Consider the following 26459-nt stretch of genomic DNA (forward strand, 5'->3'; position numbering starts at 1 on the left):
TAGAAATGCAGGAAATTTGTTTTAAATAAAAAAAAAAAATTCTAATTGAGGACCCCCAGACACCCCTCCCAGTTATGTATCTTTCCAAGTTGTTCCTGGTTCCAAACTATGATTTCCTTATAGCTGCTTAAATGCTTTGCGTTCCATGCTACATGTTTCTGGGCATGTGTTTTAACAGGTTACAGTGTAAATATAATGGTTTGGTTTATTTGCTCTGCCCTTCAGTTGTTGTGGTACACTGTAGCTAAATGTATTTTACCAATGCAGCAGAGTGAGCATTAAAGGACAATACCAGATTTAACATGTCTCAGCCTCTTCAAATCGTGTACTTTGCATCACTGCAAATCATTGATCAAACTATACCACTGTGTTTCACTTTTTCCAGGCATCTGCTGGTTTCTGTTGATTTCCATAAGATATGAAAGTCATTAAGCAGACTCTATCACTTTGAACATCAAGTCAGAGTGCAATTATTTTTGTCAAAGTTACATTACTGTTGCGAGATAATGAATGAATGAATTTATTGAATTACTCTGTCCAAAGATCTCAAAGTACGTACCAGCTCGTACTTTACTAAGAGGTCAGATATAACAGGGAGAGAGGCCATGAAGAGCCCTAAAAGTAATCAGTAGGATCTTAAAAAACAATTCTGAAACATACTGTGAGCCGGTGTAAAGAGGCTAAAACAGGAGTGATGTCTCTTGGTTCTGGTTAAAAGCCTGGCAGCTGACAGTCTGCAATCAATCAGCAGATTTTTGGTTCAGGCAAATAAAAAAGCTGTTGCAATAATCCAGGCATGATGAGTTGAAGGCATGGAAATTGTCTTACACCCTAAGGTGCCCAGCCCGCATGGGCTTACAAGACACTACAAGATTCAAGAGAAAATAAAAAAGAAAGCAAGCCCATACATGGTATGATATGAACAATCCTATCAATATTTTTGCTGAGGAATGATACTTGAGATCGGCTTATAATTATTAATTGTGAGGGGTTAAGGATGAGCTTCTTTAGTGAGAAGTTGATCAAGAGAGAAAGTAGAACAATTGACGGTAAATTATGTTTTGCAAGCGTTTTTTCAAAAATCATTTGTGTCTGATATGATTTTTCCATTAAAAAATTCAGTTGGGTGTCATGTGGTAAGCAATTTCTAATATTCCACCTGCTCCTTCTCCGTCATTGAAAAATCCAGAATCTATGACTATCCAAATATTTTTCATTTCAAAATGGATACAAGATTCCCTGAAGTCTATTCTTGAGGCTTCAAGTTTCCACATCAAATGTGTGTAAGTTACATACTGGACCATGACTGGCTTCAAGCTGGTTGTGATTGTAAAAATCATACTCATAGGCACACACCTTATACTCAGATTTATGGTCAGCACAGAGAAAGTTTACAATTCTGCAGATAAATGTGAAAAAATCCTTCTAGTGTCACTCTGCACATTCGTCATTCTGCACAGTGACGCTCAAACAGTCAGTGAAGTAACAATAACAACACATTGTTGAGTGGAGGGAGACTTTATACATGATGTGACAAACTGCTGACTGAAAATATTACATGAAATTAAATCTAATAACCAGTGCTATTATATGACAAATGTTAAAGGTAATTTCTGGTGTAATTTGAGGTTTTGGCCATTTAGGATGATTAATATTTTAATATTATTTACTAATATTTTCTTTTCAAAATGTCATTGTAGCATGTTCTACTTAAATATAAACTTTGTTGGAAACTGACACTAAACATGGTGTATGATGTCACAAAATACACAGGACCACCATTTTTAAGAATTATTTTACTCTCCTCACTCACTGGAATTTGCTGTGGATACATTTTGTCCGATCCTTGTGTTAACTCTATAAATAATTCACTGAGAAGTTTAAAATGTGCCTCAGTAATCTTGAACAATAGTCTTTATTTTACACTTGAAAATGTAAAATAAAACACCCAGACATCAGTACAAATCCAAACATAAAGTATCCTCACCGCAATCGTATAGAGCTAATGTAGAAACTCATGATTTTCAGTGTCAGTCTATAAGTGATTAAATGTTTAATCTATAATATGTTTAAATATATACTTTGTTGATATGAAGCTGACAAAAGCTGCAAATCCTCACATTTAAGATGCTGGAACAAGCAAAAATCATTTGACTTAAATGATACATTTAGACAATTCGTCAACTAATCATTTCAGCACAAAAATCTGTCTTTAAATACATTTTAGCCACACTGAATACTGTAGGCTTAAACAATGACAGATGAAGTGTCTAGTTGATGTGACTTTGCAGATGGCACTAAGATGTCTCTGCAGACGTCCTCAGCTCCTCGCCTGATCTCTCCAGGGTGCCGCCGGAGTACCACGACTTCTGCCTGGTCTTCAGTAAAGCCAAACCCACATCTCTGCCTCCGCACCGCCCCTATGACTGTGCTATTGACCTCTTGCCTGGGACTTCATCCCCCAAGGGACGCCTGTACTCCCTGTCTGAGCCTGAGCGAAAGGCCATGGAGACTTACATCAATGACTCTCTTCGAGACATGCTCAACCGGTTCGCCTTTGTCTACCTGGATGACATTCTCATCTTCTCCCAGTCCAGAGATGAACACATTCACCATTTCCAAGCCGTCCTCCAGCGCCTCCTTGAGAACTCCCTGTTTGTCAAAGCTGAGAAGTGTGAGTTCCATGCCTCTTCAGTGTCCTTCCTGGGGTACATAGTTGCAAAAGACAGTGTACAGATGGACCCAGCTAAAGTCTCCACCGTCACCTCCTGGCCTGTTCCTGAGATCCGCAAACAGCTTCAGTGCTTCCTGGGTTTTGCCAATTTCTACTGCCGCTTCATTCGCAATTACAGCCCCATGGCAGCTCCTTTCACCGCCCTGACCTCCTCCAAGGTGCCTTTTCAGTGGTCACCTTCCACTGACAAAGCCTTCCAAACTCTCAAGACACGGTTCACCTCAGCACCCATCCTTCAGATGCCTGACCCTAATCGCCAGTTTGTTGTGGAGGTCAATGCCTTTGATGTGGGGGCAGGGGCTGTCCTGTCCCAGCGTTCTGCCACTGATTAGAAGCTCCACCCATGTGCCTTCTTCTCTCGGCGTTTGTCGCCTGCCAAGAGGAATTATGATATTGGCAACAGGGAGCTGCTGGCAGTAAAGATGGCTCTCAAAGAGTGGCATCATTGGTTGGAGGGTACCAAAGAGCCTTTTCTTGTCTGGACTGACCACAAGAACTTGGAGTACATCAGCTAAAAGACTGAATTCCCGCCAAGCCCGTTGGTGCCTGTTCTTTGCCCGGTTCAACTTTACCCTCTCCTACCGCCCTGGATCTTGTAATGCCAAGCCTGACGCCCTGTCCCAGCAATTCCAGAGAGTGGAGGAATCTGGAAAGAGGCCAGAGCCCATCCTCCCTGGGTCCTGTCTTATCACCGCGGTGACCTGGGACATCGAGGAGAGGGTGAGAGCAGCAGCTGAGGGACATCCTGGTCCCAGCTCCTGCCCGCCAAACTGCTTGTTCGTCCCTCCAGCCTTGAGATCAGAGGTGCTGCAGTGGGCCCACTCCTCCAAGCTCTCCTGCCACCCTGGTGCTCGACGGACACAGCATGCCCTCCTCCAGCACTTCTGGTGGCCCAGCTTGAAAGAGGACACCCAGGACTTCGTCAAAGCCTGCCCAGTCTGTAATCAACACAAGACCTCCCGCCAGGCCCCAGCAGGACTTCTGCAGCCTCTTCCTGTTCCCCACCGCCCGTGGTCCCACATCTCCATGGACTTTGTGATGGGCTTTCCCTCTTCTGAAGGCCATACTGTCCCTTCAGCCAAGAGAACTGCTCAGTTGGTCCTGCTCCACATATTCCGTCTTCATGGCCTCCCTGTCGATGTGGTGTCGGACCGTGGGCCTCAATTTGCCTCCGTTTTTTGGAGAGAGTTCTGCAGTCTCCTGGATGCCACCACCAGTCTGTCCTCCGGCTTCCACCCTCAATGGGCAAACGGAGCGCATGAACCAGGAGTTGTAAACGGCCCTGCAGTGCATGGCCTCCCAGAACCCCTCCTCCTGGTCCTCACAGCTGTTGTGGATAGAATATGCCCACAACTCCCTCATCTGCTCTGCCACTGGCCTCTCTCCTTTCCAATGTGCCTACGGCTCTGGACTAGAGACTGTTCTTGTGCAGTGTTGCGTCTTTCCCTCTTCGTCACCGATCTAGCCTGCCTAAGAACTGTTGGACTGTTGCCAGTGCTGTGGTTTGTCCGCCTTGGGAGTGGAAGATTGGGGTTAGATTCCGCTCGGTGCCACCTGCCACATTAAGTTATAAGAGCAATAAACCAAACGAGTGCAGCTGCAAGTGGTCAGTAATTTTCATCCAATTATGCAATTACCCACAATTCCATATAAGTAGAAATTTTGGAACCATGATTATGAGCAACTGAATATTCAACAGTTGTGTCAACATGGACCCAAAAATTATTAAGGAGCTCATGGACTTCAAAGTCCATAATAAATTCCCCAAGGGATGCGACAAAAAGGAGAGATACATAATTAAAAGAAGAGCAGCACATTTTGTCCTTAAAGGTAAATAATCCCACACCCTATACTTATATTTTTTTTATTTTCTCATTAACCTCATAAAACGTACTTGAAATGATTTCCATTTATTAAATTGATGATCAGCATCTATAATTCAGGCACAATATTGTGGCCACAAAGGGGAAACAACCACTGTGATATGAGAACATGTGGTATTCTCTCTTTCCGGATACCAGTGGTACTTGTAAAAGCAGACTTGACCTATGATAGATATTGGCCTACTTTGTGTCCATTCATTTTCCAGATCAGTCAATACCCAGCATGCCAGGCCAAGAGGGCCAGCCTTACGGAAAAATCACAGTACAACCCAATAGAGGTGAGGTTATTTGTGCCACTAGGTGCTCTAACTAACCTTCCAGTATAGTACAGATAATACTCATTCATATCTTTCAGGTATCTGAGCTGTTTGAGCTGGTGGGAATGGATCTTCTCAAGCTCACTGTCACTGACACATCCCGGGGGTTAAGAAAGATGAGCATCATTATTCAAATTCTAACAATGTCTTATTCAGAATGTTAAGTTCATTTTAACAACTGGACTTTTTGTAGCTGGATGCTGCAAAATATGATGTACTTATTGGAGCAGTTTGCAAGGACGGACACTGGACGCTGGTGGTAAGTGGACTTTTGTCCAATTTTGTATGCCCATCTTTAGCACACCTAGACTCTTCATGCTCCACGCATATTTAGGAGTCCATCTGTGTATTTTTAACAGGCTATGTACCCCAAGGAGTGTTTGTTGACCCTTTTGGTGCCACCAGTGCCCAGGTGAAGAAATGCAATGAAATGACAAGGTAGGCAAATCTTGGATGATCCCTTGTAGGTGCACCTATTATCTCTGGTGTGGCAGACTATTTCATATAGCCAACAAAGCAGCATCTCATATTTTCACCCCTCTATCTTCATGATGTAGCGCAGGGGTATTCAACTAAAATTTAAAGAGGTCAAGTTAGAGAAAATTTCTTGAAGCAAAGGTCTCAACATCTGCATGTAATCAATACCTGACTGTCAAATCAAATGAATTCAGTACAATTCAAAAGCTTTTTGACAATATTTATTGTCACATAACATAATAATAATAATATATATGTATGACTGCTGATATGTTTAATGTAACGGTTTTAATGGTTTAACGGTGGTTTAATGCCACGGTTTCTGAACCTATGAGACACACTGGTTTAGTGTTCCCAGTGGGAAGTATGAACAGAAATGAGTCTGTCCATTCCGGATTGAATGCTCTATTTTCGCTGTCCACGTTTCTTTTTATGGAGAGCGCCATTCCTTCTTTATTTTTCTCTCCCTTTCTCTGTTTCACCCGTCTGTATTTCTCCTTTTCTCCGTCACACTGGTCCTTTTCTCTGTCTCATCCGTTTGTATTTACCCTTTCTCTGTCTCACATGTCTTTTTCTCTCCTTTCTCCGTCTCACTCGTCTTTTTCTCAGCTTTCTCTGTCTCACACGTCTTTTTCTCTCCCTTTCTGTCTCACTCGTCTTTTTCTCAGCCTTCTGTCTCACTCGTCTTTTTCTCTCCCTTTCTCCGTCTCACTCGTCTTTTTCTCAGCTTTCTCTGTCTCACTCGTCTTTTTCTCTCCCTTTCTCCATCTCACTCGTCTTTTTCTCAACTTTCACCGTCTAACCTGCCCTGTCTCCAACTCTCTCTCACCTGTCTGCACCGCGGAGTCGCAATGTTTCCTACCTGGAATGCACAAACTTCATTGGCTGAGTTGTATCACGTGGTATGGCTTCACTCGCATGCAATTGGTCTGTGCGTTTCCTCAGCTACTAAACATTTACCGTAAAGACTACAAAAGCTGCGCCAGTTAAAATAGAGGCGCCCGTCAGGTTTTTAATCATAACCTTCTGTCTTGGCTTTAGGTCCGGGTCCGTATGGGACAGCTTCTGGGTCCGGACCTGGACTGCGGTTAGTGACCTCTGATGTAGAGCCTTCATCAGAAGGAGGAACATAAACATCTCCAAGTGGTCGTGTGATACAATTTCTCATCCCCACCAGCATGACACTACATCATGTGGGGTGCTGGTGTGTGTTTTCCAGTTTGTCAGTTAATCCATCTCTTTCAATGAGACAATTTACTTCAATCTGTATTCAAGGTGGCAGTGCATATATTAAGGGGTCAGAGGGCAGACTTTCCGGTTGACATGGAGGCAGTCAACCAAATGAGAATGGAAATGGCCCAAATGCTGATTTCCGAGTCAGGTATGAATGTGATGGTCATGTCTATATTTGTGACAGATGCAATGGAGGATGTTTGTCATTTCTGTGGGGAGAAAAGCCCAGGAAATACTGCACAGACCCATGTTGACTGGGACAACAAACTGGGCTTGTGTGGCTGCTATCACTGCAATAACAGTGGTCACAAGTTAATCTAGCAGAGGTATTTCAAAACCCAAAGATAACATACAGTTGTTTTTGCTTCCAAATAGGCTGTGTGTTTGGGTATATTGGTAGTTCTCAAAGCCACATAGCTCAGTGGTGTAGCACAATGTACTGTAAGTATTCCTTTATATTTAACACCCAGTGTCGAAACCTGGGTGGGGAGTTTTTATTTTGAAGAAAATACATCAAAATATGGTTAAGAATATTTCTGATCCCAAAGTTTCATTGAACTCTATAAACCATAAGCTGAATTAACCAGATGGATAGTCTAGTCTGTGAAATTATGAGTGATATACAATCATAATCAGACATTTACAAGGTCAGCAAAGTTTCCTCTCTGTGATTTGAACATCTGCTGTCGCCATGGGAAACTCCCAGCGGTTACAAATAAAGGTAACCAGTTAACAGGAAAACCAGTTGATTTGTAACACCGGTAAAAACATCTTGAACGATGAACACTGGAGTAATCCTATCCCTGAGAAGCTGGTTGTTCAACAATGAAGACAACAACTCCCATGATCCCTTGCTACTTCACACCATCATCACACTCCGTCTTTTGTTATTGTTTTGATTGAGAGACCTCTAGAGGCTGAAATTACATATTGTGGGTTTAACTCTTAGAATTTACACAGGGGTTACATCAGCAGCAAAAATCAGTTTGCAGTATTTTGGAATCATAACAGAAACACACAACGGACGTAGTTCTTGATCTTGACATGAACAGAGAAAGAAGAAGAGAGAATCAGAGAGGGGATGGAGACAGAGGACGGTGGGCCAGTAAAACAGAATATATTCTGGTTGCTGCAGGAAATGTGGTCGGCTTGGGTAATGTTTGGAGATTTCCTTATCTCTGCTACAAGAACGGAGGAGGTAAATCATACAAATTCTGAATCTACTGAAGAGTTAATTACATGATCATCCATGTCTCTGTATTTATATACCTATAGGTGCCTTTCTGGTGCCATATGGTCTGTTCGCTGTGGTGGTTGGGATACCTCTGTTCCTTCTGGAGAGTACAGTTGGTCAGTACACCCAGGAAGGATCCGTCACCTGTTGGAGGAAATTGTGTCCACTTGCACAAGGTGAGTTGATTTATGTTGAGCTAAAAAGGTGACAATCAACAGATGATGAAAAACATCTAACTTTCACTTTTTACATGAAATGATAAGGAATCAAATTGTTTGTGTCTCAAACTAACTCTGAATATGTTGCTCAAATGAATATCTAAACTAGATCTAAAGATTTAAAACTATTTTAACTTAACTAATAACTATTTTTCTGTATTTTAGGAATTGGATATGGATATTTGGTGTTGAAACTTTATGACCTCAGCTACATTATTATCCAAGTCTGGGCTCTCTTCTGCCTGGTGTTCTCATTCAGATCCCAGCTCCCCTGGGTCACCTGTGACAACACCTGGAATACAGGTAAAGGTTTGACTGTAGTTTACTTTTAATTATATAAAAATGTTAGATAAACAGGGCATTACAGTCGTCAAGGTGAGATTAAATAAAATCATGTAATGTGGTGAAACAGCAAAATTAAGGAGCAAATGAGGACAGAGTGTCAAGGAAACAACAGAAAACAGAGGAATGAATGTATTATCTGCATTTTTATCTGAGGACAGTACGACACCTTAAGAGATAAGTGTCTGCATTATAGATTTTAACTGTAGATACTGCAGAAAACACCAATCATTGAGGTCAAAGTTGGCTTTAACCTCATTAAATCTTATTATTCTCTCCTGCTTTAAGATTTGGCCTAGGTTCTTAACATTATGGCTTTCCCATTCCTTATTAACAAGAGTCTTCCTTCCAGCAGCGAATAATGGGTTCTCCCATAATGGACATGAAGGCAAAAGTATTCCATTAATTGCACATTTCTTTTCAATTATTTTTGCTATTTCACATGAAAAACTGATAATTGGGTTCTTAATATTTATATTGAGCTTTGTACAATACCACAAAGAAGAAAGGGATACTTGTTTTTTGCTCTCACCAACAATTTTTTGTTCCATCCATTTCCAACTGCCGGCCTCACACTGTTCATGATAGGCCCAGAGCATAGGGTATTTGCCATTAAAGGCCTCTACCCCACAAGGACAGCGGAAGTGTTCCCCATCTGGCAAGATCTTCTCTGATTGTTTTAATCAATTTAGGACCATTTATCTCGAATATCTTCTCAATGGGGGAGATGATATTAATACCAAGATATTTCAGTCCCTCTTTCTTCCAGACTACCTGAGTTTGGGTAAGATGGGCTGGAAGATTGCCAAACTCATTTATGAGCTTAAATACGTGTGGGGTTGAGGTTGCTGGATTTGAGAGTATTAATAATATATCATCTGCATATAAATTTATCTTAAAATCATAACCATATATATTAATACCACTTATTTGTTGGTTAGCTCTAATAGCACATGCTAAGGGTTCCAATGCCAATATAAAAAATATTGGTGAGACTGGACATCCTTGCCTTGTTGATCTAGTTAGCTCAAAGGGTGAGGACACAATTCCATTTGTTTTCACACAGGCAAGTGGTTTGTGATACAGTGCCCTAATCCACTGCATACATATAGGTCCAAAGCCATATCTTCCTAAAGTATAAAATAAATATGGCCATTTGATCCTGTCAAATGCTTTTTCAGCATCCAGCGATAACATTACTGCTGGATGCTGAAGTGAAGCGGCTCTATGCATTACCTGAAAGAGCCTTTTCATGTTAGTTGCCGCATGACGGCCTTTAAAAAACCCTACTTGATCAAAATGGACCAATGAGGGAACCACTCTTTCAAGACGTGTTGCAAGCATTTCAGCAAATAACTTGTAGTCATTGTTAAGCAAACTAAGAGGTCTGTAGTTACTCATTTGCATATGATCTTTGCCAGATTTGGGTATTGTTAAAATTACAGCTGTTCGCATGCTGACAGGCATTGATTTAGACGTAATATCATTATATAATATTGTAAGAAAGGGAGTCAAGATATCCTGAAAGCGTTTATAGAACTCAATACTTCAAAACCATCATCTCCAGGTGTCTTACCGTTAGACAAACACTTGATAGCCAATTTTACCTAATAAGTCATGTATTCAAGTTTGAAGCCAATACCATTAACGCCCTAGGAGGAGATAGCGTTTGTTCGGGGTCCAAAATTGGGGAAAAGTTGTACTTTCATGTGTGTGGACTTGCTGTTGGATTTAGGTCAGGGGTGTCAGCGTATGATCTATAGGTCTTGATGACATGTATAATTGAGTTTTGGTTTGATCTCTGTACGACATTCCTACGGGCCGTGGCGGCCATTTTAGATACATAGGTGGCGCTATCGAGCACATTTTGGCACTTTAGGGGATCATTTTGACATTTTATCAAATTTTTCACCTGATGTGACCTGATGTGTGTGGCAAATTTGGTGAGTTTTTGAGCATGTTTAGGGGGTCAAATTAAGGGTTGAATTGGCGGATTAATAAAAAAGAAAGAAAGAAACAAACAAACAAACACACAAAATACCCCTTTGGGGCTCAGGCCCTAATGATGAAACTGGACAGTTTTTTAAGCAGAAAATAATAAAATTCACCAATAGCACAGTAAAGCATTACAAACATTAGAGGAAAGTTTTGTACTTGCTGAACTTGTTGAACTTTCTCAGAAGCTCTCACCAGTAACCGCTTGTTTTTATGTCATACAACTAGTAACAACAGCTTGCAGTTTATCTGTCAATTCTTCACTAGTTGTTCTGTTCTCTTCCTGTTGTCAAATGTTCTCTGTTAGTTTGTAGTAGTGATTCCTCACATTTATCATTGTCATTTGTTCTCTAAACCAGTGAACTGTATGGGTCTTCAGACTTTGGATTCTATGTGGCCAAATGTGACGATAAATCAGACCATGTTGACCAACACCGCCTCTGCTGCTACTGAGTTCTGGGAGTGAGTCTAATGTTCTTTTAATGTTCTTTTAAAGCTGTCTGAGGTTTGTAAAATGTCTTGTGGTTGATGTTTGATGATGTCACCCGAGTCATCTCAGCTCGGGCTTGGACAAAACAAATTTATAACAGAAAGCCTGCATTTCAAACTTGGGCTGTGGAGTATGAAAGACATGGACATACAAAGAGGCATGAAGATTATAATGAAAGATGCTAATAAGTTGCATTATGGGAAATGTAGGATTCAGTGTTTTTGCAGTTCAATTTTTTTTTCAATCTGTCTTTTCAACTTTATAAAAGTGCACTAATAAATTATACAATCGTAGATGACCTTCACGTTTTGCCACCATCCAGTGTTGTAAACAGTGTCACATTATGTTAATGTGTAATTTCTCCTCTCCTCAGACGGAGAGTGCTGGCCATGTCTGGAGGCATTGAGGAGCTGGGCAGTGTGAGATGGGAGCTGGTTCTGTGTCTTCTGGCCAGCTGGGTGTTCACGTACTTCAGTATCTGGAAAAGTGTCAGATCCTCTGCAAAGGTGAGTTGATATTTTATCCTAAATGTTTCACTTGTGGTAGATACAGTAGAAACCACAGTTCATATTTAACTTATTTTCATTAATTAAATTCAGTCGGTTGCTCACCTCAAACTCCCTGTGCATTTTAGAACTGATTTAAATATTTTGATTATAATTTTTAGGCTTTGTATGGTCAGGCCCCTGGTTATAACATTGATATCCCTTATGAGCCACAGCACAGCCTGAGATTCCACAGTAACTACGTTTGCCAACACAACATAATTTGGAAGAAAATTTTAGTAGTATATAAACATAATTTCTAGGAAACAGGGTTGAAACTCATGTTCATTGGAAAGCCTTTTTTATAAAAAATGCAGCTATATTTTTATCCTTTTTTAATTCTTATCTTCATATGGTCCTCATTGTTTCACTGTTTTAGTTTGTCATAGTTGTAAATACTAATTAAAATGTAATTATTTTAGCATGTTTATGCTGTACTCTTTTTGTTATGTACTTTGCAATTGTGTTTAGAAAAGTGCTATATAATGTAAATATAATTTTAATTATTAATAGTAATTCCCATTAATTCTTATTATCACAAAAAAGATGATGTTAAAATTGTGTTTTTTTTTAAGGTAGCATACTTCACTGCCACCTTCCCCTATGTGATGCTCCTGATATTGCTCATCAAGGGATTGACTCTACCTGGAGCTTGGGAAGGGATCTACTACTACCTGTATCCCGATTTGAATGGCCTGGCTAACCTTGAGGTATTTTACATTAATACCATGTATAGCACATTGAGTCATTTTAGGTCATGTGAGAGAAAGACTGTCCAGAGTGGTTGGCAATCCATCAGTCACAGGTAATATTTCTAACTTGCGGGTCCAATTAGATCATCTGGATCCAGTTCGAAAACAGTTCTGAAGAGTTTATTAAAACACTTTAACGTTCATCCAGTTAATTAATATATGTATTTGAATCTATGATGAGAGCTTGGCTACAGGAGACTTCAGGCTACATGGCAATTTTTGTTGTCCAGGTGATGCTGCCTGCAGGGGAGCAGCAAGTGGAGCCCACTTTGGAAAAAGACTTACTAGAGAATTAACTGTACATGCTTCTTTTATTTCGGTATGGCGGACTCCCCACCACATATATATTATATTTATTTGTTATATTACAGGTCTGGATAGAGGCAGGATCTCAAATATGCTTCTCCTACAGCCTGACTGCAGGAACTCTCAATGTTTTGAGCAGCTATAATGACTACAAGAACAACTGCTACAAGTAAGTATAAGCAGCAAAACACAATAAGTTTTATAAGAGCACTTTAACTAAAATGTGTCTCTGATGTTTGAATAAGTTAAAGTCTAAGTCAGAGTTAAATGTCACAAGCAAAATAACAAATACAGTCGATGCAGTTCACAATGCATTAATATTACAATAAATCATCACTTGTTTTCACATCACCATTTTAAATAGCTTATATACCAATGCAAATGTCTGCTCTTTGACAAGGTATTCTGTCTTAATGTGACCTCTAGGGACTGTTTCTGGCTCTGTCTGCTGAACAGTGGGACCAGTTTTGTTGCCGGATTTGTTGTCTTCTCTGTACTTGGATTCTTGGCTCAGAAACAGGGTGTTACTGTCGACGCTGTGGCTGAGTCTGGTATATTCAAAGATTTAAAATGGGTTTATTTTTGAATATCTTTAGCTCAAGGCTAGTCTCCCAAGAGTTCATGTTAAAATCACAATAGAAATATTTTCATAAACACTATGTAGCAAACATACACATACTCACACACAAAGTTATACAGATAAAGGATGTGGCAGGCAATTTTCTATATATTTTCTATATTTGTCTTATTGTCAACAAATTTCATATATTCATGTAATCTCATGTGTATGAAGCCTGCTGTAGACTTCTGTTGTTGTCCAGAAACTATTAAAAACACATCAATGAGCCTCACCGTTGCACTGGGTGACATGTTCCTTTGGCCTGAAGATTGTGGTTGCATTAGTTTGTTAAGAAACGGCTTCAAAGACAACAAGTACACTGTTAATTTCTCAAAGAACTTCATTAAGTCAGGTCAAGATGTCATGTCATGTACCACAAAAAGGTGTGATTGCTGGAAGAAGATTGTTCTTCTCACTCTTTATTCTTATTCCGTCTTCTGTACATTTTTTGCTGTGTTTCAACTGCTGCATACTTTGTGCTATAAAAACCATTCAACTGTCAATCTGTGCAACTCATTCAGCAGATATGTGCTTGCATTTTTCTGAAATGTAACACGTTTCAGCGATTTTATATAATTTTTTAAAACATGAAAAATTTATAATGGCAGTCTATAGGACTGAGTTGGAACCTTGGTCACTTTGACACTCAACTGCCCGGAAGTCCCTTATTGTACAGACACCATTCAAACTTTAAAATGTTCACAAAACTTTGAACTTTATCAAAGTTATCAGATTGTTTAGTGATATCTTTTGTAGTTTTTCAGCAATTTAAGCCCAAAGTCAGGGGTTTTGAGGACTTTTTCAGGTCTCACCAGTGTGTCATGTGATCAAGCACAGTGGAGAGCACAGATATTTTTAGGCCCGAAATGTTTTTCTAAACTGCTGTCACTCCCACAATTTTAACTCCTCACGCACATATCTTGCCTCAGTATGTTGCCACAAGCCTCCTCTCTCTCACAATGTAAATACATTTCACATAGGACTTATAGTTTTTGACATCTGAACCTTAATTGATAGAGAGTCGCTGTCATGTTCTCATTGACTGCAATACAGTCTGCAGGATGTGTGTCTTCTCTCACTGCAGTTTCTTAAACTTACAGATTCTCTCTTCCTTCAAACACTTTTTACACATATCATTCATTCTCATGTTAAACTAGTCTTGCTTTCACTAATGATGTACAAATCTCTGGGCTTCAAGCTCTGGTTTGAGACAAATACATTTTCCTCATCAAAATGGAGGTTTTTTCCTCTCATTTTTGTGAATGTCTGTTGGCTCAGTGGTTTAAAGCACTGCTCTCATGATCAGCAATACCTTAGATGACAAGGTTGTGTGTTTGATACTTGCTCACTGCAGTGCTCCTCATAATATTGCTCTCATGTACAAAGTTGCCACACATCTTTATCCTGTACCAGAATTCAATTCCTCTCTAGCTCACCTTAACATTACTACCTAAAATATGGATTGATATGCTTGTTAAATACATCTTTTCCTGCACTACACAGCATGTGTGAGTAGTCCAGTGGTTTAAGGTCATGTCATTTCTGAACTCCTTTTAGATCCAAAGGTTCTGAGTTTGAGCCCTGCTTTGGGCAGAACTCAGTAGAGATGAAGGAGTCCAGGTGATGTCAATCTCTGAGTTGAGCTGTGCTGAGCTGAGCTGAGCTGAGCTGCTTTGTCAATTTCATGCAATTGACAGACTAAACACCAATTTCTACAGAAATTGCATTTTCTAGTTAATTTTTGGTTTGCTCTGCACATAAGATTTGTTGACAGTAAATAAAATATAGAAAATTGGCCATATCCTTTATATTGAAATGAAATGTGTTCAGTTATGAAATATAGCTACAGAAAGAACGTACTTTCCAACTTGTTTATTTCCAATCCACAGGTCCAGGTTTGGCCTTCATTGTTTACCCACAGGCAACAGCTACGATGCCTTTACCGCAGTTCTGGACTGTCTGCTTTTTCCTGATGATGATTTTCCTCTGTGTTGACACACATGTATGTTGTTTTGTGGTATTACCTTCTGATTAATAACTAATGCATTGCAGGCACAAACTAATGCAGTTGTTTTTTATTTTGTCCCCAGTTTGTGACAGTTGAGTGTTTTGTCACCTCAGTGAGTGACTTGTTTCCGAAGCTGTTTCGTAAACCAGGAAGACATGAGATCTTTGTCCTCATCGTTTGTTCATCCCTCTTCCTCATACATCTGACTTTGGTCACTGAGGTGAATAAAATAAGTCCATGAAAACACATTGAAACAACACACAATCTGTTTTCAAAACATTTTCTCAAATTCAAATCTTGTCTCTTCTGGCTCTAGGGAGGGATTTACCTATTCCAGCTTATTGATTATTATGGTTGTACCAGAGCTTTTCATTATTTCATGGCTTTATCTGAGTGTCTGGCTCTGGCTTGGGGTTTTGGTAAGCAAAAAAGCATTTATATTACATGATATGATCTGACTATTTGTATATATCTGTGCTTCAAATATTTTTGTTTTCAATAATAAATCATGAGGTTATAACTTTGTTCATATTGCCCCATTTCATAAAATAGGACAAATAGAAATGCTTCTAATTTGAGTGTTTGTTATTATTCAATTTTAGATAGCTTTGGCCAGACTGGTTGCATTTCCTGAATGTAACCAAATGTTTCAAAGTGACTGTTTATCTTGTCCGTTTTATTCACAGTCATTCACATTTTAGCAACAATACCCTGCAATACTAATAAAAACCTCCATATGACTCTGAAACTTAAGAGACCTCAACACACTGCTATTTAGAAATCACATGCAAATCCCAGATCCAACACAGAAACTAGTCTAATCTAAATTCCCATCAGGTGCTGACCGTGTTATTAACATCATTGAGGACATGACTGGACAGAGACCATCTGTTTTCTTCAAAGTGTGCTGGAGATACATCATTCCTCTGCTGTCACTGGTAAATCAGAAAAGGTTTAATAGACTGTATTTAGTTCCATTTCCTAAATAAAATAAATGACATTTTGTGCTGAAAACCTTTGGCTACTTTTAACTGTTTCTGTACTTATTCATCTCTTCTTTTTTCATTAAACTCTATTTTGTTCCCTCTGGAAAAAAAAACAAAACTATCTCCATACTTTCTTAGATTTCCTTTATGCTGTACCTGGTTGATTACACACACCTCAGGATTAACGACAGCTACGTTTACCCCGACTGGGCCTATGCTCTAGGCTGGACCATGACACTCTCCTCTGTTCTCATGGTACCACTGTGGGCAGCTGGACAGATGTGTTTGACAGCAGGCACCTTCAGACAGGTCAGTGTTCAAAAGAATTTCCTGCAACTCTGGATGCCCCTTTTTCTGATTTATGATTTCAACTTAAGTTTTATATCTACTGAGGGATGCTCTGCAAGATGAGAAGAAAAAGAGATAGACTCAACATGACATTCTCTTATCCAAATCCAAAAGGTCTTGTTGAGTGTCCCAATGATTAAAGTTGTGTGTTAACTTACTCACTCATCTTTTTTCCAGCGTTTGTCTGTCCTTTGTCATCCTGTTGAAGATCCAGTCTCACAGAGAAGAAATTTGGAAGAGGATGGGATACATGTGGAGCTGAGGACGTTTGGAGAGACATCTTAGTCACATCAGCTAGACACTTCATCTGTCATTGTTTAAAGAGGACCTGTTATTCTTATTTCCAGCTCTATATTTTTATTTTCTTACTCCACTAGAGTAGCTTTGCATGATTCACAATTTACACTCCTTGTTCATCTTATGCTGGCCCTTTATGCAGCCCCTCAGTTCAGCCTCTGCCTCTAACAGGCAGTCTCCTGTCTCTTTGAGACCCCCTCCTGATGAGCCCACTATGCTCTGATTGTCCAGTTTTCTGGAAGCTGCCAAGGGGCAGCTGTATCAGTGTCGTATTAAGTTACCGACCGATGCAAACTACACATTTCCTGCTTTACACCATCAAATTAAAAGCTTTTAAATGACTAAATAATTGGAGACTTTTATTTTGAAGAATTTACAGGATGTGAAATGTGTTCCTCACTGAATTAGCAGAGCTTCGTTAGTGGCGCTAAAAACCGGTCAAAATAACAAGATATCGATATTTTTGGAGCTCTTTGTTCAGCATCTCAGTTAGAAATAATGCAGGGAGGAATAGTACAAGCAGAAACAGGCACAGGGATGATGATGTTTGATGAAGACCTGCAGACAACCAGCATACATCCAACAAGTAAACTACTTATTTTACTTTGCTGTGCTGGGTAATGGAAAAATACTTACAGTGTGCCAGCTTGACTTGAGTCATGACACAAGTAGAAGTTGAAGTCTCGGGCTGAAAGTAGAAAAAACTGGTGGAAATCGAGCATTCAGAGTAGTCTGAAGTCAGTGCTTTTCGCTCACTGGGATTACTTCTACATACATTTACCTCATTATTTGACACTGTGGTCACTTTTAACATGAACATCCGTCATTGTAACATCATATATATGACTGAAAATAAGAAAAAGCATAATAGGTCCCCTTTAAGCTCATAGTTTTCAGTGTGGCTAAGATTTATTTAGACACCGTAATTCCCAGTAATAGGTTTTTAGGTTAGTTTGTCTATGCAAAGTCATGATTGTAAGTACCTTGCATTCTTAGTTTTCATAGCACCTTCAATCTAACTAATCTAGGCTGTTTCTAGACTTAATCCAAGAGGTTAGGTGGTGTAGAAATGCAGGAAATTTGTTTTAAATTAAAAAAAAAATTCTAATTGAGGACCCCCAGACACCCCTCCCAGTTATGTATCTTTCCAAGTTGTTCCTGGTTCCAAACTATAATCTCCTTATAACTGCTTAAATGCTTTGCGTTCCATGCTACATGTTTCTGGGCATGTGTTTTAACACATTACAGTGTAAATATAATGGTTTGATTTATTTGCTCTGCCCTCCAGTTGTTGTGGTACACTGTAGCTAAATGTATTTTACCAGTACAGCAGAGTGAGCATTAAAGGACAATACCAGTTTTAACATGTCTCAGCCTCTTCAAATCATGTACTTTGCATCACTGCAAATCATTGATCAAACTATACCACTGTGTTTCACTTTTTCCAGGCATCTGCTGGTTTCTGTTGATTTCCATAAGATATGAAAGTCATTAAGCAGACTCTATCACTTTGAGCATCAAGACAGAGTGCAATTATTTTTGTCAAAGTTACATTACTGTTGCGAGATAATGAATGAATTCATTTATTGAATTACTCTGTCCAAAGATCTCAAAGTACGTACCAGCTCGTACTTTACTAAGAGGTCAGATATAGCAGGGAGAGAGGCCATGAAGAGCCCTAAAAGTAATCAGTAGGATCTTAAAAAACAATTCTGAAACATACTAGGAGCCGGTGTAAAGAGGCTAAAACAGGAGTGATGTCTCTTGGTTCTGGTTAAAAGCCTGGCAGCTGACAGTCTGCAGTCAATCAGCAGATTTTTGGTTCAGGCAAATAAAAAAGCTGTTGCAATAATCCAGACATGATGAGTTGAAGGCATGGAAATTGTCTTGCACCCAAAGGTGCCCAGCCCGCATGGGCTTACAAGACACTACAAGATTCAAGAGAAAATAAAAAAGAAAGCAAGCCCATACATGGTATGATATGGACAATCCTATCAATATTTTTGCTGAGGAATGATACTTGAGATCGGCTTATAATCATTAATTGTGAGGGGTTAAGGATGAGCTTCTTTAGTGAGAAGTTGATCAAGAGAGAAAGTAGAACAATTGACGGTAAATTATGTTTTGCAAGCGTTGTTTTTTTAGGTCAAGTGCAGTAAGTTTGACAATCACAGAATGAACATGAAGAACTCTCATTACACACAATCCCACCACAACCGTTTCAAAGATGACAGCTTTTTCCTCAATGCCTCCACACATGGCCAATATTTGAGGTGAGGAGAAATGTAAAGATCCCCTCCAGACATTTTTAAGATTTATAAAAACAGGATGTTTTGAAAAATCATTTGTGTCTGATATGATTTTTCCATTAAAAAATTCAGTTGGGTGTCATCTGGTAAGCAATTTCTAATATTCCACCTGCTCCTTCTCCGTCATTGAAAAATCCAGAATCTATGACTATCCAAATATTTTTAATTTCAAAATGGATACAAGATTCCCTGAAGTCTATTCTTGAGGCTTCAAGTTTCCACATCAAATGTGTGTGAGTTGCATACTGGACCATGACTGGCTTCAAGCTGGTTGTGATTGTAAAAATCATACTCATAGGCACACACCTTATACTCAGATTTATGGTCAGCACAGAGAAAGTTTACAATTCTGCAGATAAATGTGAAAAAATCCTTCTAGTGTCACTCTGCACATTCGTCATTCTGCACAGTGATGCTCAAACAGTCAGTGAAGTAACAATAACAACACATTGTTGAGTGGAGGGAGACTTTATACATGATGTGGCAAACTGCTGACTGAAAATATTACATGAAATTAAATCTAATAACCAGTGCTATTATATGACAAATGTAAAAGGTAATTTCTGATGTAATTTGAGGTTTTGGCCATTTAGGATGACTAATATTTTAATAATTTTATTTACTAATATTTTCTTTTCAAAATGTCATTGTAGCATGTTCTACTTAAATATACACTTGTTGGAAACTGACACTAAACATGGTGTATGATGTGACAAAATACACAGGACCACCATTTTTAAGAATTATTTTACTCTCTTCACTCACTGGAATTTGCTGTGGATACATTTTGTCCGATCCTTGTGTTAACTGTAAATAATTTGGTGAGAAGTTCAAAATATGCCTCAGTCATCTTGAACAATAGTCTTTATTTACACTTGAAAATGTAAAATAAAACACCCAGACATCAGTACAAATCCAAACATAAAGTATCCTCACCGCAATCGTATAGAGCTAATGTAGAAACTCATGATTTTCGATGTCAGTCTATAAGTGATTAAATGTTTAATCTATAGTATGTTTAAATATATACTTTGTTGATATGAAGCTGACAAAAGCTGCAAATCCTCACATTTAAGATGCTGGAACAAGCAAAAATCATTTGACTTAAATGATACATTTAGACGATTCATCAACTAATCATTTCAGCACAAATATCTGTCTTTAAATACATTTTAGCCACACTGAATACAATAAGGTGAAGTGTCTAGCTGATGTGACTAAGATGTCTCTGCAGACGTCCTCAGCTCCACATGTATCCCGTCCTCTTCCATTTTTCTTCTCTGTGAGACTGGATCTTCAACAGGATGACGAAGGACAGACAAACACTGGGGAAAAAAGATGAGTGAGTAAGTTTACACACAACTGTAATCATTGGGACGACAAAGAAGCTCTTGTTGAGGCATCCAGAGTTGCAGGAAATTCTTTTGAACACTGACCTGTCTGAAGGTGCCTGCTGTCCAACACATCTGTCCAGCTGCCCACAGTGGTACCATGAGAACAGAGGAGAGCGTCAAGGTGTGCTATTGGTGAATTTTATTATTTTCTGCTAAAAAAATGTCCAGTTTCATCGTCAATTCTGCTCTAAGTAACTTTCTTCTTTCTATGTTATTTAATTCCAATTCATCTCTCCTTGTTGAACTTGCAGATGTAGACAGATGAACGGGGCAATACGTTTGCCAAAATGTGCAACCCTCTGTTTTCTGTTGTTTCCTTGACACTCTGTCCTCATTTGCTCCTTAGTTTTGCTGTTTCACCGCAAGTGATTTTATTTAATCTCACCTTGACTACTGTAATGCCCTGTTTATCTAACATTTTTATATAATTAAAAGTAAACTACAGTCAAACCTTTACCTGTATTCCAGGTGTTGTCACATGTGGCCCAGGGGAGCTGGGATCTGAATGAGAACACCAGGCAGAAGAGAGCCCAGACTTGGATAATAATGTAGATGAAGTCATAAAGTTTCAACACCAAATGTCCATATCCAATTCCTAAAATACAGAAAAATAGTTAATAGTTAAGTTAAAATAGTTTTAAATCTTTAGATCTAGTTTAGATATTCATTTGAGCAACATATTCAGAGTTAGTTTGAGACACAAACAATTTGATTCCTTATCATTTCATGTAAAAAGTGAAACTTAGATGTTTTTCATCATCTGTTGATTGTCACCTTTTTAGCTCAACATAAATCAACTCACCTTGTGCCAGTGGACACAATTTCCTCCAACAGGTGATGAATCCTTCCTGGGTGTACTGACCAACTGAACTCTCCAGTAGGAACAGAGGTATCCCAACCACCACAGCTAACAGACTATATGGTACCAGAAAGGCACCTATAGGTATATAAATACAGAGACATGTATGATCATGTAATTAACTCTTCAATAAATTCAGTATTTGTATGATTTACCTCCTCCATTCTTGTAGCAGAGGTAAGGAAATCTCCAAACATTGCCCAAGCCGACCACATTTCCTGCAACAACCAGAATATATTCTGTTTTACTGGCCCACCGTCCTCTGTCTCCATCCCCTCTCTGATTCTCTCTTCTTCTTTCTCTGTTCATGTCAAGATCAAGAATCTGTTGTGTGTTTCTGATATGATTCCAAAATACTGCAAACTGATCTTTGCTGCTTATATAACGTGTCTTTTCCTAATTTGAATACATAGAATACATCTCAAAGCCAGCGATCATGTTATAAACAAAGCCAGTCATTCTGGTTGGTTAAGGTCTTTGTTTTGTAATATAGCTTTTTAATTAAACGATGAGGTGTGATTGACACCCAGACTAGACTCAACACGTTGTTAAGACCATCAAAGTGTCAAATTTAGGAAAACAACTCATAAATCATCACTGAAAAAACACTTAAGGCACAAATAGTCGGATCATATCATTAAAATGATGACTCTGCTCTAGTAGCACTCTATTAATCAGTAAACTGAAATATTTAAATCCCTACTGAGAGGAGAAGGAGAAGAGTTGAATAAATGAAATTCTTTTTACATACATTTCTTTACAATTGCTGTTTGAATGTGCTATCCTGGAAACATGTCATTCATCTCAGTGACCAAGGTCAGATGTATGAGGAAGAAGAAGAAGCAAAAACAGATGACGAGGATCTCATGTCTGCCTGGTGCATGAAACACCTTAAAAAATAAGACAAAACTCTGTAGTTTTCCCATTACAGCTCCTAATATGTACACACTGAAGTTCAGATTGGCTTCTAATTTTATTTCCGCTTCCCTCTTCTTTTCTTTGTGTTGTTGTTGTAGTGTATTCTCTGACCCATCAGATTCTGTGACTTGTTGAGGAATGTCATGTCAAAGCAGAAAAGGTCTGGGGATCACCAAAGTATGCAGACTTCATCCTCTAGTGACTATGGATATTTGTACAAAATTTCATGACAATATATTCAATAGTTGAGATATGTCAGTGGCTGACCAACCGAAAAACAACAACAAAAAACACAAGCTGCATTCACAGTCCAGCAAACAGTTCACTTTTCAAATCTTGGTTTTCTCCTTTTTGGCCATTGGTTCAGCATAATATTATATTTGACAGTTTTCTGATAAATAATGCAGACTATATTGAAAATGCAATAAAGTGCAAATTTAAGAACTCTGATTTTCATTTTGATTTGATTTCCTTTATCTTGTCCCTGATTGATTACAAGCCCCTCAGGATTATTGACTAGTGCTTTTGCCACGTCTGGGTGTACACACTCTCTTCTCTTACTCTGGTGCCACAGTGGACAGGACAGGTGTGTTTTCCAGGTGTGTTACCTTCAGGCAGGTCAGCATTTTCAAGAACAGTTTTCTGTGTCCTTGAAGAATCAGCAGACCTTAAAAAGAGCTGTTTGGTTTTTATCTAGTGCTAAGTGCTGCAAGATGGAAATAAACCAGTAATTAAAGGCAAAATTCATCAGTTTCATTAGTCTATATTAAGTGTATTTTCAAATTTGTTTCTTACTTAAGAAACTGAATGCAGTTCTTTTCCAGTTGAATCAAAAGCTTTGTATTCATTTTCCTTGTCTCACACTGCCAAACTAATATTTAGCATCATGACACGAATCCTCTGGTGCACTCAGTGATTATGTGGTGCCTCAACTATTGTGTTTTGAACGTTGTATATAAAGAAAGTCACACAGAGGACTTTATAATTATGCTACAGTCTTTCTCCCTCAACTTTTTCTTTCCAGCCTGGAAGAGGAGGGAAATGGAGAGAAACCAGTGTCGAACTGAGAGTGTCTTTATCATAGTTATGCAGCAGACCTGAAGAGTCAAATTACTTAAAATGTCATATTCTGTGTAAGCTTTTAATTGTTACATTAAACAATTAAACAATACAAATGTATTAATATGTTTTGACTTGTGGATACTCTTCAGTTTAGATTTATATTTTCAACTGTGAAATTCTGAGTCATGATGGGACATTTGCACCAGTTTCGTATGTATATCCAATAAATACAAAATTTGAGGTATTTACTATCTTATCTACTATCCCTAGATAATCACCCCAGTTTTCATTGGACATAGTTTAGCTTTTAGCCACTTGCCCTGAGCAATTAAGAGTGAGTGAGGAGATGGGTTCAGTGTCGTGCCTCTGACAGACACACACTGGCTACGATGACCATGCAGGTTTTCTAACCTTGAGTCTATGCTGCAACTGAATTCAAATAACACAGCTGTTAATGGATCTATAAACTGAAATCTAATTGTAACTTAATTAATTTTGAGTTGTATACTACATGTTTCTGAGCCCTCCATGAGGTTCAATATATGATCCTGGGCAATAGATGTATTGTGAGTGACTATACCATTGGTTTTGCATATTTTAGTCAATGTACTTCAAATCTCTTTGCATGACTGTAAATCATTTTGAAAACTATGCTACTGTGTTTCATTTGAATGTCCTTTTTTCTACTGATACAGGAATGTGCTAGTTTCTTTTCATTTACGTATAATATAAAAATCAATAAGCAGATTCTAAAAACTTGCCTGAGTTATGTAATCCAAAATTTTTTGTGAGGTAATGCAGTGCATATTTTTTAAAACCAGCTGACAAAAATGAACGCAGACTTGATGGATTACACAACTCAAGCAAGTCTCATGAGTCTTAACAGATTTTTATATCAGAGAAGACAGTAGAAATGAATGGTACCCACCCGAGGGCAAGCTGAGCTAAAGCTGTACAGCGTGCATTAAAAATGCAAAAAAAGGTACAGTATACATAATTTGCGGTTAAATTTTTATAGTCCCCTTAAGACTGAACTTAATTGCTATGCATCATCAGAAAAGCACCTGCACTGCTGAAGTAGGGAAAACAGTGAATCCCTACCAGCTTCACAAATGCTCTATTCTTCAACTTTATCTGTAAAATCCCTTGTTAATGTTTTGCAGATTTTATATTTTACATATTGAGTGGTGTTGTTTCCCTAAAATACATGGATAGCATTGTGAAAATAAAATGAATGACATGGAAACGAATAGTTATTTACTCATTTGTAAGCACTAATCAGGCATTACAGACAATTTACAGCACCAGTCAAACATTTGGAAGCACTTTCCCAATCACTTAAATGAGAAAATGTGTCCAAGATTTTGACCGGTAGTGTAGATTAATGTAAATTTTATTCTCAAAACACATCTATGCCTGCAAGCTATTGCATTAACAATGAAAGTAAATCCACACACTACAAGACTGTAATAACAAAGACACAGCTGTCAATTAATAGGCTTAGTTGGATGCTGAGTCTTTTACATAGTGGGGTGGGGGGCGGGGTGGTCTCAAATAAATAACTCATAAAGTATCACCTCAGCCTGCTTTCTCATTATATTGAAGCAAAATAGCAGAATGTGTAAAGAAAGAAGATGAAACCAGCTCATATTTCTGAATAACTCTGCTTTTATTCTATTACTCTCTTGATGCCTTTGGGGATTTGTTGATCAATGACAACCACACTACCCTGTTAGCTCACACAGAAGCGCCACGCCCTTTCACTCCCTTAGTGAACACACAAGTGGACCAGTAGAACTGGTATTTGAATTAGCCATGCACTCCTACATGAAAAAGGATATCCTTCACTGTTTCAGGGAGTGGCCAGAAAATGTGTTCAGCCACTAGTTGTTTTCCATGGCTTTGCTCCATTATGGCATCTGTTGAGTGAGGTCAGACATCATGCATTTTTATTTAGGAGGAGGTCTCACAGCTGCAGCTCCCAGTGTACAGTCGTAAAGACAGCTGAGTCACAGGCTACAGTAATATCCTCTTTTGGAGTATAACAATAGCATTAGTGTTCATAATATTTCCATTTAAGCAGCTGAGATAAAACATCTTCCACACTGTGTGACTTCATACTCTGTGTCAGCTTGCTCCAGTACTCCACTGAAGCTTTATCACACTTATATTTACTGAAAATGTAAGAAACTAAAAGAAATGTAAGAAACTAAGAAGCAGTTTTTTATGGCTGCAAGTCAAATGGAAAATTCTACTTATCTCGTGTCTTATTTCACACTCATTTTCCTGTAAATCAGCATAACATATTTGTCATCCTGGAAAACCCTGAGGTTTTAAGTAGAAATTAGCTTTATGGGGTTTAACTGTGGACTGTCTGCAAATCATGCATTTCACATGAAAACAGGTCTATGTTGTTATGCAGGTAAGAAAGCATGACAAATATTTACAGGCACATTTCTCACATTAACAAATGTTTGGCAAAGGTCAAATTAGCCCAAAGCAGATAGTCCAGTCTGGTTATTTTATCCATAAACATATAATGTACTATACAAAAATTTATAGCAATATAAAATTACATATACTGTGTTATTAAATATATTGCAAGTCATGAGACTTTGTGTTTATACTCAACAACATTTCAAAGAGGAATACTGTATTGCACTTTTCCAGTAAATTTCAGAACTGTAGCAACAACTTTCTTTGGAGAATGTGATTTGAAGTGTATAACATACAATGAGCTCATAAAATCTGATTCACTGTTGGAGTTTAAACTTGCCAGTATGGAGTAGTCCAGTAGTAGCTCTGCTGTTCTGCAGCTCTCCTCAACTATAGTAGAAGAGAGTATAAAGGCAATACTTTTACTTGTAATGTAGTATTTTTAAACACGTAGTGAAGTAGAAGTACTGCAGTGTTATCAGATAATTTTACATAAGTATTAAAAGTAAAAATACTTGTTGTGCAGTAAATAGTAACTATAGAAAAAGTACACTATTTGCTTTTGAAATGTAGTGAATTAATAGTATAAAGTTGCAGAAAATAGAAATAAAGTAAATACCTGATGATTTACTGTATTTTCCATCATTCTCAGAGTAAGGGTCACATTTCAGATGTATATAAGTTGTTAACAGCTCCA

General features: G+C 38.5%; 3 protein-coding genes and 1 long non-coding RNA gene across 4 annotated transcripts in view; 2 read left to right on the top strand and 2 right to left on the bottom strand.

Moving 5' to 3' along the window:
- The window catches only part of LOC122993078 (sodium- and chloride-dependent betaine transporter-like), a 50988-nt gene extending 29645 nt beyond the window's left edge, over nucleotides 1-21343 (bottom strand). Inside the window, exon 1 of the mRNA XM_044366946.1 lies at nucleotides 21290-21343. The gene's annotated coding sequence lies outside the window, so the exon portion shown is untranslated. The remainder of the gene's footprint in view (nucleotides 1-21289) is intronic.
- Nucleotides 4821-5545, top strand: LOC122993087. Its single transcript, XR_006406331.1, has 3 exons — nucleotides 4821-4895; nucleotides 4973-5193; nucleotides 5294-5545. It is a non-coding gene; the product is annotated as an uncharacterized LOC122993087 (long non-coding RNA).
- LOC122993080 (sodium- and chloride-dependent betaine transporter-like) lies at nucleotides 7531-16890 on the top strand. The gene is made up of 14 exons (XM_044366951.1): nucleotides 7531-7842; nucleotides 7920-8054; nucleotides 8262-8399; nucleotides 10793-10895; nucleotides 11297-11429; nucleotides 12044-12178; nucleotides 12592-12695; nucleotides 12953-13077; nucleotides 15035-15147; nucleotides 15236-15373; nucleotides 15470-15572; nucleotides 15991-16091; nucleotides 16278-16448; nucleotides 16665-16890. The coding sequence occupies exons 1-14, from the start codon at nucleotides 7689-7691 to the stop codon at nucleotides 16770-16772; spliced, it is 1761 nt and encodes a 586-aa protein (XP_044222886.1). The 5' UTR covers nucleotides 7531-7688; the 3' UTR covers nucleotides 16773-16890.
- On the bottom strand, nucleotides 20311-21655 carry LOC122993408 (sodium- and chloride-dependent betaine transporter-like). Its single transcript, XM_044367551.1, has 4 exons — nucleotides 21502-21655; nucleotides 21290-21424; nucleotides 20945-21082; nucleotides 20311-20387 (listed from the first exon to the last, which is right to left on the bottom strand). The coding sequence occupies exons 1-4, from the start codon at nucleotides 21653-21655 to the stop codon at nucleotides 20311-20313; spliced, it is 504 nt and encodes a 167-aa protein (XP_044223486.1).
- Nucleotides 21656-26459: the final 4804 nt, after the last annotated feature.

This window comes from Thunnus albacares, chromosome 12 (genome assembly GCF_914725855.1).
Source record: "Thunnus albacares chromosome 12, fThuAlb1.1, whole genome shotgun sequence".
Classification (NCBI taxonomy): domain Eukaryota; kingdom Metazoa; phylum Chordata; class Actinopteri; order Scombriformes; family Scombridae; genus Thunnus; species Thunnus albacares.